The 15074-nt window shown below is 50.2% G+C and overlaps 1 protein-coding gene across 1 annotated transcript; it reads left to right on the top strand.

Annotated features, from left to right (window-relative positions):
- The first annotated feature begins 315 nt into the window (after positions 1-315).
- On the top strand, positions 316-3954 carry LOC144676607 (cardiotrophin-2-like). Its single transcript, XM_078536982.1, has 2 exons — positions 316-442; positions 3278-3954. Exons 1-2 carry the CDS (start codon positions 323-325, stop codon positions 3740-3742), a joined length of 585 nt encoding a protein of 194 aa, XP_078393108.1. The 5' UTR covers positions 316-322; the 3' UTR covers positions 3743-3954.
- The last annotated feature ends 11120 nt before the right edge of the window (positions 3955-15074 follow it).

Below are 15074 nucleotides of genomic sequence, written 5' to 3'. Positions count from 1 at the left end.
GGAGGGTTGTAGGTGTTGGAGGAGGTTACAGAGATAGGGTGGGTTGTAGGGGCTGGAGGAGGTTGCAGAGATAGGGGAGGGTGTAGGGGGCTGGAGGAGGTTACAGAGATAGGGAGGGATGTAGGGGGCTGGAGGATGTTACAGAGACAGGGAGGGTTGTAGGGGATTCATGAGGTTATGGAGATGGGGTGGATTGGGTATCGTGGTCTACAGGTGGGGTTTGAAAACAAGGATAAGAATAACCAAAGCCAAACTAAAACCTCTATCGTCTTCCCGCTCTTCCCCCTTTACCCACCCCTCCCAACCTGCAGGGGTCCTACTCATGTGCAGCTTCCTTGTGCAGTGCCAGTCGGCCTCCATCGCTGTGCCAACCTTAATCAAGCAGACCCACGACCTCTCGCTCCTGCTCCAATCGCAGACGTCCTCGCTGCTCAGATCTTACGTGAGTATATTGTCTCGGATAGGTCGCCTGCTCGCTGGTTTGGGATTGACCTGGGCGGGGTCCGGGCAGAGGGAGTGGGGGTGGGGGTGGGTAGCAGGGAGGGTCCGCTGCCTTGTGGGCACGGGGGGGGAGTCATCCATCATCCTGGCCCACTGGTCGGCCCCTCGAGGGAACTCTGGTGCGTTGCTGGTCACTCGGTTACATTCTCGAGTTTGGGGGGGGCAAGTAGAGATGGGTAATAAACTCTGGCCCAGCCGCTGATGTCCACGTCCCCCCCCAATGAGTTTAAATAAACTTTCTCCAGTGGGTTCAGAACACAGGAGCTCAGGATATAAGGTTGGGAGGAGACCATTCGGCCCCTCGAACTCACACGTCCGACACGATCGCGGCTGACGGTCGGACTCCAGTCCGCTCTCCCTCGGCCCCGCTGAGGGGGTCCGAATATCTCTCGATCCCAGCCCGGGAATATGTCCCATCGACGGGACCTCCACTGCCCCCTAGGGTCGAGAACACCCAGGGTTCACCGCCCTCCGAGTGATGAGATTTCCACCCTCGTCTCAGTCCAAAATGGCCGACCCCTTACCCTGAGACTGTGGCCCTTTCCCCGCCTCCTCACCCTCCCCACCTCGTGCTCTGAGTGTCGCGAGGCTAATGTTAACAGAGACCCAGGGTAATGCACTGGGAATCTGAGTTCAAATCCCACCACAGTTGGTAATAAAATTTGAATTCACATTTTAAAAAAAAAATCTGGAATTAAAAGTCTAACGATGACCATGAAACCATTGCCAATTGTCCTAATAAACCCATCTGGTTCACTAATGTCCTTCAGGGAAGGAGATCTGCCATCCTTACCTGGTCTGGGCCTACATGTGACTCCAGACCCACAGCCATGTGGTCGACTCTTAAATGCCCTGGGGGGCAAGGGAAATGAGGGATGGGCAATAAATGCTGGCCGAGCCAGCGACACCCGCATCCCATGAACAAATTGATAAAGAATCCAAGTATACCACATCTACTGGCTCCCCCTTTATCTACTCAACTAGTTACTGAATGCTGAGGTACCGAGGGATCTGGGGGTCCTGGTACATGAATCACAAAAAGTTGGTGTGCAGATGCAGCAAGTGATTTGGGGGAAGGCAAGCGAAATGTTGTCCTTTATTGCGAGGGGGGGTGGAGGATAAAGGTCGGGGAGTCTCGCTCCGACTGTACAGGGCGTTGGGGAGACCGCACCTGGAGCACTGGGGACAGTTTTGGCCTCCTTACTTAAGGAGGGATAGACTCGCACTGGAGGCCGTTCAGAGAAGGTCGATTCCTGGGACGAAGGGGGTTTGTCTTGTGAGGAGAGGTTGAGCAGGTTGGGCCCTGTCCCCCATTGGAGTTTAGAAGAATGAGAGGCGACCTTATCGAGACAGATAAGATTCTGAGGGGGGGAGGGAGCTCGACAGGGGTTGATGCTGAGAGGATGTTTCCCCGCCTCGTGGGGTGGAATCTAGAACGAAGGGGGGAGGGGAATACAGTTTCAGAATGAGGGGTCTCCCGTTGGAGACGGAGATGAGGAGGAATTTCTTCTCTCAGAGGGTGGTCAGCCTGTGGGATTCTCTCCCTCCCTCAGAGAGCAGTGGAGGCCGGGGTGTTGGATATACTCAAGGCCGAGTGACACGGGTTTCTGATCGACGAGGGAGTCGAGGGTTATGGGGAGGGAGGGACAGGAAAGTGGAGTTAAACCCACACTCAGATCAGGCATGATCTTATCGAATGGGAGAGGAGGGTTATAGGGGCTGGAGGAGGTTACAGAGATAGGGAGGGGTTATAGGGGCTGGGGGAGGATACAGAGATAGGGGGGTGTAGGGGGCTGGAGGAGGTTACAGAGATAGGGTGGGGTGTAGGGGCTGGAGGTGGTTACAGAGATAGGGAGGGTTGTAGGGGCTGGAGGAGGTTAAAGAGATAGGGAGGGGTGTAGGGGCTGGAGGAGGTTACAGAGATAGGGAGGGGTTATAGGGGCTGGGGGAGGATACAGAGATAGGGGGGTGTAGGGGGCTGGAGGAGGTTACAGAGATAGGGTGGGGTGTAGGGGCTGGAGGTGGTTACAGAGATAGGGAGGGTTGTAGGGGCTGGAGGAGGTTAAAGAGATAGGGAGGGGTGTAGGGGCTGGAGGAGGTTACAGAGATAGGGAGGGTGTGTAGGGGGCTGGAGGAGATTACAGAGATAGGGAGGGGGTGTAGGGGTTGGAGGAGGTTACAGAGATAGGGAGGGGGTGTAGGGGCTGGAGCAGGTTACAGAGATAGGGAGGGGGGTGTAAGGGTCTGGAGGAGGTTACAGAGATAGGGAGGGTTGTAGGGGCTGAAGGAGGTTACAGAGATAGGGAGGGGGGTGTAGGGGGCTGGAGGAGGTTACAGAGATAGGGAGGGGGGAGTGAGGGCCATGGAGGGATTTGAAAACGAGGGTGAGTATTTGAGAACGGAGGCGTTGCCGGGGACCGGGAGCCGTTGTGGGGGGTCAGGGAGCGGCACAGGAGCGGGTGACGGGTGAACAACTAAAAAAATCCCTGGTTAGGCCCCGGATGGAGGATGGTGTCCGATTCCGGGATCCGCACTTCGGGAAGGACGTCCGGGGCCTGGGAGGGATAGAAACGGAGGGATAGAGAGAGCGGGATTGAGGGGTTATGGGGTGTGGGGGGAGGAGGAGGATGGTCAAGGGGCAAATTCCTGGATGAAGGGGGTTCGGTGTTGGGGGGGGTTTGAAAGTCTGAGAAGGTCGGGCCTCCTCCCGACCTCCTGCCTCTTCCGGCCTGAATTGTCGACCTCTGACCCCCCGACTCTTTCCTTCCCTCGGCAGCTGCAGGCGATGGGCCGCCCCTTCTCGGATCCGGATTTCTCCCTGCCGGGGATGCAGCTGGAGGGCCTACCCCAGGCCTCGGTCCCTTACCTGGCCTGGCGCCGGCTCGGTCACCAGGAGCGCCTGGCCGACAACTACCGGGCCTACAGCCTCTACGGGGAGTTCCTGCAGCTGGTGCTGGACGACCTCCAGGCCTTAGGCCTGAGGCCGGGCCCCGGGACGCTGTGGGACCAGCTGGCCTTCGCCAAGGTCCAAACGGAGGGCCTGCGGTCCAATGCCGGGTCCCTGCTGGGCGCCCTGCGCTACCCGCTGCCCGTCGTCGGCGACCCTCTGGATCCCGCCGCTTACGGCCACGCAGACTTCGAGAGGAAGGTCAGGGGCTACCTTGTGTGCCGGGGGTACAGAGACTGGATCAACAGGACCGTGAGGGATTTCCAGCTCCTCTCCTACTACTTCCCCGCATGATCCGTCGCGGCCAGAAAGACAGGATCCTCGCTTTCTACTCGCTCGAAGGATTTTGCTGCTGTGTTTTGTAGTTATTTCCCCCATCAAACACTCCCAGGGCAGGTACAGCACGGGTTTAGATACAGAGTAAATCTCCCTCTACACTGTCCCCATCAAACACTCCCAGGACAGGTACAGCATGGGGTTAGATACAGAGTAAATGTCCCTCTACACCGTCCCCATCAAACACTCCCAGGGCAGGTACAGCACGGGTTTAGATACAGAGTAAATCTCCCTCTACACTGTCCCCATCAAACACTCCCAGGACAGGTACAGCACGGGGTTAGATACAGAGTAAAGCTCCCTCTACACCGTCCCTATCAAACACTCCCAGGACATGTACAGCACGGGGTTAAATACAGAGTAAAGCTCCCTCTACACTGTCCCCCATCAAACACTCCCAGGACAGGTACAGCACAGGGTTAGATACAGAGTAAAGCTCCCTCAACACTGTCCCCCATCAAACACTCCCAGGACAGGTACAGCACGGGTTTAGATACAGAGTAAAGCTCCCTCTACACTGTCCCCATCAAACACTCCTAGGACAGGTACAGCACGGGGTTAGATACAGAGTAAATCTCCCTCTACACTGTCCCCATCAAACACTCCCAGGACAGGTACAGCACGGGTTTAGATACAGAGTAAATCACCCTCTACACTGCCCCCATCAATTACAGCAATTTCATGACACTACGGATTAACTGCTGACTATTGTACTTTGAGGAAATTTGCAGGGAGCCAGGAGAGTTTACACATTCTCTTAACACTGTGAGTTCCTGGCTGACTTGCCAAGCTATCATTGTCTTACATGAAAGTGCTGTCATTTATGCTAATGATTTTTACCTAAGATATTTATGAGAATGCATTTTGTTTTACGTGTATACATGAAGAGATATCTGACGATACAGCGGGTGTGGGGAATTGAGACTCACCCCAGTGCGCCACCTCGTGGCCGGAATTTGCACTACCTTTGTGACGGTTGACATAGAGATTTACAGTTGAGGACTGTGATAGGCAGTCCTGAGCAAAACTAACGTGATGAAGTAAGACCAATAGAAGATGAGGGGAATGGGCACTTCAGAAACCCACTCCTGCTCCCCATCTCGCTGCTCGAGTTTGCACTATATTCTGACGGTTGGCATAACCGGAGAAGAACTGAAGGAATTCACTGCTCATTACGACCTGTGCTCGAACATTTATACGTTAGAAATGCCCGCATCGATATTTCCAATCACAAAAAGCCATGTAAACATGTCACGGTGCAGTTCAGCCCTCCTACCACTAGTGGTGCCACCACTGTGACATGTTAACATAGCAAATCCCCATTCTCAGTCTCGCCATTAGTGTTTGTGCTGGAAATTGTGCTAGAAAATGCTGACAGGTGTAAAAATTTAATATATTGTAGACAGAGAATATATTTATAATATATAAATAGGTCTGTTTTCTATCTATTTTTAAATTAAGTTAATTTATATGAAGGGTTTTTCACCGAAGTTTAATTGTGATATAGAAACTTGTCCTTTATATTTTTCCAATGTAACTTATTGAAAAAAATAGAGTTTACTTAATTTGAAAGGGGTATAACCATCGATTTGAGATGGAAATGTACATGTTTTATGAAGAGATTTGTTATGAATAAATGGTCTACCTATTATCTTATCTGGTGTGGTAAACAACTTTATCTCTGGCAGCCTCGTACACAGTGCAAGTGGAGCTTTATAAACACACACACACACAAACAGACAAACACACACATGCACTCACGCAAACACATACATACACGCACATACACACATACACACACATACACACTCTCTCACACACACTCGCACATACACCCACACACAGGCATACACATTCACACACACAAACACTCACACATACACACTGACACACACACACACTGAAACAAACATACATACACACACACACACTCACTCACACACACACTCACACAATCACATACACACATACACACTTACAGGCACACATACGCACACAAACACTCACACACACTCATTCGCATACACTGACACATGCTCACACACTCCCATGCAAACACACTCATTGACACTCACAAACACACACACACTCACACATACACATTCACACACACAAACAATCATGGATATGCAGCCTCTCTCACACACACTTACACATATACAAACACACACTCACTCACACACACTCATATACACTCATTCTCACACGCACACACTCGCACACTCTCATGCACACACGCTGATTGACTATCACAAACACACAAACACAAAGACACATACACATACTCACACACACTAACACACCCACTAAAACAATCATAAACATATTCACAGCCACAAACACACTCATGCATTCACACAGACACACACTCACACTCAAACACACACTCATTGACTGACACACAGTGTGGAAGTTGTGTGTAAATTTGAGTGTGTGTGTGTGAGTGCATATGTGTGTGTATGTGTATGTGAGTGCGAATATGTGTGTGTGTGATTGCGTGTGTGTATGTGTGTTTGTGCCTGTGTGTGTCTGTGTGTGTGTGAGTCTGTGTGTGTGTGAGTCTGTGTGTTTGTGTGTATCTAAGTGTGTATGAGTGTGTAAGTGCATGTCTGCATTTGTGAGTGTGAGTGTGTACATGTGTGTATATAAATGTGTATGAGTGTGTAAGTGGATATCGGGATGTATGTGTGTGAAAGTGTGTGTCTGTGGGTGTGTGTGGTGTGTGTGAGAGTGTGTGAGTGTGAGAGTGTGTACGTGTGAGTGTGTGTGAGTGTGGTGTGCATGTGTGTGAGCATGTGTGTGTGAGTGCGTGTGTCTGTATGTGTTTTCGTGTGAGTGTCTGTGTGTGTGTCAGGGACTGCGTGTGTGTGTCAGTCTCTGTGTGTATGTGTGCATGTGTGGGTGTTTGGGTGTTAGTGTGATTGCGTGTCTAAGTTTGTGAGAGTATGGCTGTGTGTGTGAGTGTGTCTGCCTCTGTGTGTGTGTGTGAGTGTGCATGTGTGTGTGTATGCGTCTGAGTGCAAGTGTGTGTGAGTGCAAATATGTGTGCATTTGTGAGCATGTGTGTGTGTGTATCATTGTGTTAGCAGTGTGAGTGTGTGTCTGTGTGTGTATGTGTGTGTGTGTGTGTGTGTGTGTATGAATGTGTGTGTGTGAGTGCAAGTGTGATTGTGTGTGTGTGTGTGTGTGTGTGTGTATGTGTATGTGTGAGAGTGCGTGTGTGAGTATGGGTGTGTGAGTGTGGGTGTGTGAGTGTGGGTGTGCGTCCTTGTGTGGCTGTGTCAGTGTGTGTATGTGTCTGTGCGTTTCTCTGTGTGTCGGTGTGTGTGTGTGCGTGAGTGTCTGTGTGCGTGTGTATGTGTTAGTTTGCATGTGTGAGTGGGGAGAGAATGAATATTGGCACAATGAATACCTGAAAAAAACTCCCAAAGTATCAATCCATTTACTGGTCTCAGTGTATGAAAGGAAATTGAATCATTCAGTGTACAGATATCTCCCTGAGAGAGAGGAGACTGAGAGAAAGCAGTCAGTGTACAGATATCTCCCTGAGAGAGAGGGAATGAGAGACACCAGTCAGTGTACAGATATCTACATGAGAGAGAGAGACTGAGAGACACCAGTCAGTGTACAGATATCTCCCAGAGAGAGAGGGACTGAGAGACAGCAGTCAGTGTACAGATATCTCCCTGAGAGAGAGGGACTGAGAGACAGCAGAAGTGTACAGATATCTCCCTGAGAGAGAGGGACTGAGAGAATCCAGTCAGTGTACAGATATCTCCCTGAGAGAGAGGGACTGAGAGACAGCAGAAGTGTACAGATATCTACCAGAGAGAGAGGGACTGAGAGACGCCAGTCAGTGTACAGATAACTACATGAGAGAGAGGGACTGAGAGACACCAGTCAATGTACAGATATCTACCTGAGAGAGAGGGACTGAGAGACACCAGTCAGTGTACAGATATCTACATGAGAGAGAGAGGGGACTGAGAGAAACCAGTCAGTGTACAGATATCTACCAGAGAGAGAGGGACTGAGAGACGCCAGTCAGTGTACAGATAACTACATGAGAGAGAGGGACTGAGAGACACCAGTCAATGTACAGATATCTCCCTGAGAGAGAGGGACTGAGAGACACCAGTCAGTGTACAGATATCTACATGAGAGAGAGGGACTGAGAGACACCAGTCAATGTACAAATATCTCCGTGAGAGAGAGGGACTGAGAGACACCAGTCAGTGTACAGATATCTCCCTGAGAGAGAGGGACAGAGAGACACCAGTCAGTGTACAGATATCTACATGAGAGAGAGAGGGGACTGAGAGAAACCAGTCAGTGTACAGATATCTACCAGAGAGAGAGGGACTGAGAGACGCCAGTCAATGTACAGATAACTAGATGAGAGAGAGGGACTGAGAGACAACAGTCAGTGTACAGATATCTCCCTGAGAGAGAGGGACTGAGAGACACCAGTCAGTGTACAGATATCTACATGAGAGAGAGGGACTGAGAGACACCAGTCAATGTACAAATATCTCCCTGAGAGAGAGGGACTGAGAGACACCAGTCAGTGTACAGATATCTACATGAGAGAGAGGGGACTGAGAGATACCGGTCAGAGTAGAGATATCTCCCTGAGAGAGAGAGGGGACTGAGAGAGACCAGTCAGAGTACAGATATCTCCCTGAGAGAGAGGGACTGAGAGACATCAGTCAGTGTACAGATATCTACATGAGAGAGAGGGGACCGAGAGATACCGGTCAGAGTACAGATATCTCCCTGAGAGAGAGAGGGGACTGAGAGAGACCAGTCAGTGTACAGATATCTCCCAGAGAGAGAGGGACTGAGAGACACCAGCCAGTGTACAGATATCTCCCTGAGAGAGAGAGGGACTGAGAGACACCAGTCAGTGTACAGATATCTCCCTGAGAGAGAGTGACTGAGAGACACCAGTCAGTGTACAGATATCTCCCTGAGAGAGAGGGGACTGAGAGACGCCAGTCAGTGTACAGATATCTCCCTGAGAGAGAGGGACTGAGAGAGAACAGTCAGTGTAAAGATATCTCCCTGAGAGAGAGAGGGAATGAGAGACACCAGTCAGTGTACAGATATCTTCCTGAGAGAGAGGGGACTGAGAGACACTAGTCAGTGTACAGATATCTTCCTGAGAGAGAGGGACTGAGAGACATCAGTCAGTGTGCAGATATCTCCCTGAGAGATAGGGACTGAGAGACACCAGTCAGTGTACAGATATCTCCCTGAGAGAGAGAGGGACTGAGAGACACCAGTCAGTGTGCAGATATCTCCCTGAGAGATAGGGACTGAGAGACCAAGTCAGTGAACAGATATTCCCATGAGAGATAAAGACTGAGAGTCACCAGTTAGTGTACAGATATCCACCTGAGAGAGAGGGACTGATAGACACCAGTCAGAGTACAGGTATCCCACTGAGAGAGAGGGACTGAGAGTCAGCAGTTAGTGTACAGATATCTTCTATAGAGAGAGGGATTGAGAGACACAAGTCAGTGTACAGATATCTCCCTGAGAGAGAGGGAATGAGTGACATGCGTCAGTGAACAGCTATCTCCCTGAGAGAGAGGGGACTGAGAGACACCAGTCAGTGTACAGATAACCCTCTGAGGGAGAGGGACTGAGAGACACCAGGCAGTGTACAGATATCTCCCTGAGAGAGAGGAAATGAGAGACACCAGTCAGTGTACAGATATCTCCATGAGAGAGGGTCTGAGAGACAGCAGTCAGTGAAAGATATCTCCTTGAGAGAGAGGGACTGAGAGACACCAGTCAGTGTATTGATAACTCGCTGAGGGAGAGGGACCACGGGACACCAGTCAGTGTACAGTTATCTCCCAAAGAGAGAGGGGACCGAGAGACACCAGTCAGTGTACAGATATCTCACTGAGAGAGGGAGGGACTGAGAGACACCAGTCAGTGTACATATATCTCCCTGAGAGAGAGGGACTGAGAGACACCTTTCAGTGTACAGATAACCCTCTGAGAGATAGGGACTGAGAGTCACCAGCCAATGTACAGATATCTCCCTGAGATAGAGGGGACTGAGAGACACCAGTAAGTGTACAGATATCTCACTGAGAGAGAGGGACTGAGAGTCACCAGTCAGTGTAAAGATATCTCCCTGAGATAGAGGGACTGAGAGACTCCGGTCAGTGAACAAATATCTCCCTGAGAGAGAGTGGACTGAGAAAAACCAGTCAGTGTACAGATATCTCACTGAGAGAGAGGGGACTGAGAGACACCAGTCAGTGTACAGGTATCTCACTGAGAGAGAGGGGACTGAGAGACACCAGTCAGTTTACAGATTTCTCCCGGTGAGAGGGGGACTGAGAGACACCAGTCAGTGTACAGATATCTCCCTGAGAGAGAGGGAATGAGTGACATGCGTCAGTGAACAGCTATCTCCCTGAGAGAGAGGGGACTGAGAGACACCAGGCAGTGTACAGATATCTCCCTGAGAGAGAGGAAATGAGAGACACCAGTCAGTGTACAAATATCTACCAGGGAGAAAGGGAATGAGAGACACCAGTCAGTGTACAGATATCTCGCTGAGAGAGAGGGTCTGAGAGACACCAGTCAGTGTACAGATATCTCCATGAGAGAGGGGCTGTGAGACACCAGTCAGTGTATTGATAACTCGCTGAGGGAGAGGGACCACGGGACACCAGTCAGTGTACAGTTATCTCCCTAAGAGAGAGGGGACCGAGAGACACCAGTCAGTGTACAGATATCTCCCTGAGAGAGGGAGGACTAAGAGACACCAGTCAGTGTACATATAACTCCCTGAGTGATAGGGACTGAGAGACACCATTCAGTGTACAGATAACCCCCTGAGAGATAGGGACTGAGAGTCACCAGCCAATGTACAGATATCTCCCTGAGATAGAGGGGATTGAGAGACACCTGCCAGTGTACAGATATCTCACTGAGAGAGAGGGACTGAGAGTCACCAGACAGTGTAAAGATATCTCCCTGAGATAGAGGGACTGAGAGACTCCGGTCAGTGTACAAATATCTCCCTGAGAGAGAGGGGACTGAGAAAAACCAGTCAGTGTACAGCTATCTCACTGAGAGAGAGGGGACTGAGAGACACAAGTCGGTGAACAGATATCTCCATGAGAAAGAGGGGACTGAGAGACACCAGTCAGTGTACAGGTATCTCACTGAGAAAGAGGGGACTGAGAGACACCAGTCAGTTTACAGATTTCTCCCGGTGAGAGAGGGACTGAGAGACGCCAGTCAGTCTTCAGATATCTCACTGAGAGAGAGGGACTGAGAGACACCGGTCAGTGTACAGATATCTCCCTGAGAGAGGGACTGAGAGACACCAGTCAGTGTACAGATATCTCCCTAAGAGAGAAGGACTGAGAGACACCAGTCAGTGTACAGATATTTCCTAGAGAGAGAGGTGACAGAGAGAGACTAGTCAATGTACAGGTTTCTCTTTGAGAGAGAGGGACTGAGAGACACCAGTCAGTGTACAGATATCTCCCTAAGAGAGAAGGACTGAGAGACACCAGTCAGTGTACAGATATCTACCAGAGAGAGAGGGACTGAGAGACGCCAGTCAGTGTACAGATAACTACATGAGAGAGAGGGACTGAGAGACACCAGTCAGTGTACAGATATCTCCCTGAGAGAGAGGGACTGAGAGACACCAGTCAGTGTACAGATATCTACATGAGAGAGAGGGACTGCGAGACACCAGTCAATGTACAAATATCTCCGTGAGAGAGAGGGACTGAGAGACACCAGTCAGTGTGCAGATATCTCCTTGAGAGAGAGAGGGACTGAGAGACACCAGTCAGTGTACAGATATCTCCCTGAGAGAGAGGGACTGAGAGACACCAGTCAGTGTACAGATATCTACATGAGAGAGAGGGGACTGAGAGATACCGGTCAGAGTACAGATATCTCCCTGAGAGAGAGAGGGGACTGAGAGAGACCAGTCAGTGTACAGATATCTCCCAGAGAGAGAGGGACTGAGAGACACCAGTCAGTGTACAGATATCTCCCTGAGAGAGAGAGGGACTGAGAGACACCAGTCAGTGTACAGATATCTCCCTGAGAGAGAGAGGGACTGAGAGAGACCAGTCAGTGTACAGATATCTCCCAGAGAGAGAGGGGACTGAGAGACGCCAGTCAGTGTACAGATATCTCCCTGAGAGAGAGAGGGAATGAGAGACACCAGTCAGTGTACAGATATCTCCCTGAGAGAGAGAGGGACTGAGTGACACCAGTCAGTGTACAGATATCTACATGAGAGAGAGGGACTGAGAGACACCAGTCAATGTACAAATATCTCCCTGAGAGAGAGGGACTGAGAGACGCCACTCAGTGTACAGATATCTACATGAGAGAGAGAGGGGACTGAGAGAGACCAGTCAGAGTACAGATATCTCCGTGAGAGAGAGGGACTGAGAGACATCAGTCAGTGTACAGATATCTACATGAGAGAGAGGGGACCGAGAGATACCGGTCAGAGTACAGATATCTCCCTGAGAGAGAGAGGGGACTGAGAGAGACCAGTCAGTGTACAGATATCTCCCAGAGAGAGAGGGACTGAGAGTGACCAGTCAGTGTACAGATATCTCCCTGAGAGAGAGAGGGACTGAGAGACACCAGTCAGTGTACAGATATCTCCCTGAGAGAGAGTGACTAAGAGACACCAGTCAGTGTACAGATATCTCCCTGAGAGAGAGGGGACTGAGAGACGCCAGTCAGTGTACAGATATCTCCCTGAGAGATAGGGACTGAGAGACACCAGTCAGTGTACAGATATTCCCATGAGAGATAAAGACTGAGAGTCACCAGTTAGTGTACAGATATCCACCTGAGAGAGAGGGACTGATAGACACCAGTCAGAGTACAGGTATCCCACTGAGAGAGAGGGACTGTGAGTCAGCAGTTAGTGTACAGATATCTTCCTGAGAGAGAGGGACTGAGAGACACCAGTCAGTGTGCAGATATCTCCTTGAGAGATAGGGACTGAGAGACACCAGTCAGTGTACAGATATCTCCCTGAGAGAGAGAGGGACTGAGAGACACCAGTCAGTGTGCAGATATCTCCCTGAGAGATAGGGACTGAGAGACACCAGTCAGTGTACAGATATCCCCATGAGAGATAAAGACTGAGAGTCACCAGTTAGTGTACAGATATCCACCAGAGAGAGAGGGACTGATAGACACCAGTCAGAGTACAGGTATCCCACTGAGAGAGAGGGACTGAGAGTCAGCAGTTAGTGTACAGATATCTTCCATAGAGAGAGGGACTGAGAGACACCAGTCAGTGTGCAGATATCTCCCTGAGAGATAGGGACTGAGAGACACCAGTCAGTGTACAGATATCCCCATGAGAGATAAAGACTGAGAGTCACCAGTTAGTGTACAGATATCCAACTGAGAGAGAGGAAATGAGAGACACCAGTCAGTGTACAAATATCCACCAGGGAGAAAGGGAATGAGAGACACCAGTCAGTGTACAGATATCTCGCTGAGAGAGAGGGTCAGAGAGACACCAGTCAGTGTACAGATATCTCCATGAGAGAGGGGCTGAGAGACACCAGTCAGTGTATTGATAACTCGCTGAGGGAGAGGGACCACGGGACACCAGTCAGTGTACAGTTATCTCCCTAAGAGAGAGGGGACCGAGAGACACCAGTCAGTGTACAGATATCTCCCTGAGAGAGGGAGGACTAAGAGACACCAGTCAGTGTACATATAACTCCCTGAGTGAGAGGGACTGAGAGACACCTTTCAGTGTACAGATAACCCCCTGAGAGATAGGGACTGAGAGTCACCAGCCAATGTACAGATATCTCCCTGAGATAGAGGGGATTGAGAGACACCTGTCAGTGTACAGATATCTCACTGAGAGAGAGGGACTGAGAGTCACCAGACAGTGTAAAGATATCTCCCTGAGATAGCGGGACTGAGAGACTCCGGTCAGTGTACAAATATCTCCCTGAGAGAGAGGGGACTGAGAAAAACCAGTCAGTGTACAGATATCTCACTGAGAGAGAGGGGACTGAGAGACAAAAGTCGGTGAACAGATATCTCCATGAGATAGAGGGGACTCAGAGACACCAGTCGGTGTACAGGTATCTCACTGAGAAAGAGGGGACTGAGAGACACCAGTCAGTTTACAGATTTCTCCCGGTGAGAGAGGGATTGAGAGACACCGGTCAGTGTACAGATATCTCCCTGAGAGAGGGACTGGGAGACACCAGTCAGTGTACAGATGTCTCCCTAAGAGAGAAGGACTGAGAGACACCAGTCAGTGTACAGATATCTCCTAGAGAGAGAGGTGACAGAGAGAGACTATTCAATGTACAGGTTTCTCTTTGAGAGAGAGGGACTGAGAGACACCAGTCAGTGTACAGATATCTCCCTAAGAGAGAAGGACTGAGAGACACCAGTCAGTGTACAGATATCTACCAGAGAGAGAGGGACTGAGAGACGCCAGTCAGTGTACAGATAACTACATGAGAGAGAGGGACTGAGAGACACTAGTCAGTGTACAGATATCTCCCTGAGAGAGAGGGACTGAGAGACACCAGTCAGTGTACAGATATCTACATGAGAGAGAGGGACTGCGAGACACCAGTCAATGTACAAATATCTCCGTGAGAGAGAGGGACTGAGAGACACCAGTCAGTGTGCAGATATCTCCTTGAGAGAGAGAGGGACTGAGAGACACCAGTCAGTGTACAGATATCTCCCTGAGAGAGAGGGACTGAGAGACACCAGTCAGTGTACAGATATCTACATGAGAGAGAGGGGACGGAGAGATATCGGTCAGAGTACAGATATCTCCCTGAGAGAGAGAGGGGACTGAGAGAGTCCAGTCAGTGTACAGATATCTCCCAGAGAGAGAGGGACTGAGAGACACCAGTCAGTGTACAGATATCTCCCTGAGAGAGAGAGGGACTGAGAGACACCAGTCAGTGTACAGATATCTCCCTGAGAGAGAGAGGGACTGAGAGACACCAGTCAGTGTACAGATATCTCCCAGAGAGAGAGGGGACTGAGAGACGCCAGTCAGTGTACAGATATCTCCCTGAGAGAGAGAGGGAATGAGAGACACCAGTCAGTGTACAGATATCTCCCTGAGAGAGAGAGGGACTGAGAGACACCAGTCAGTGTACAGATATCTTCCTGAGAGAGAGGGGATTGAGAGACACCAGTCAGTGTACAGATATCTCCCTGAGAGACAGGGACTGAGAGACACCAGTCAGTGTGCAGATATCTCCTTGAGAGA

The sequence above is a fragment of the Cetorhinus maximus genome, unplaced genomic scaffold, assembly GCF_964194155.1.
Source record: "Cetorhinus maximus unplaced genomic scaffold, sCetMax3.hap1.1 HAP1_SCAFFOLD_1733, whole genome shotgun sequence".
NCBI classification, from domain to species: domain Eukaryota; kingdom Metazoa; phylum Chordata; class Chondrichthyes; order Lamniformes; family Cetorhinidae; genus Cetorhinus; species Cetorhinus maximus.
The sequence above is the reverse complement of the archived record's forward strand: the minus strand, read 5'-3'. Positions and strand labels throughout refer to the sequence as shown.

Excerpts from the sequence above, each read along its gene's own strand:
- LOC144676607 (XM_078536982.1), top strand. The coding sequence starts at position 323 with ATGTGCAGCTTCCTTGTGCAGTGCCAGTCGGCCTCCATCGCTGTGCCA. Across the intron at positions 443-3,277 it reads CCTCGCTGCTCAGATCTTAC|CTGCAGGCGATGGGCCGCCC; the intron begins GTGAGTATATTG and ends TTCCCTCGGCAG.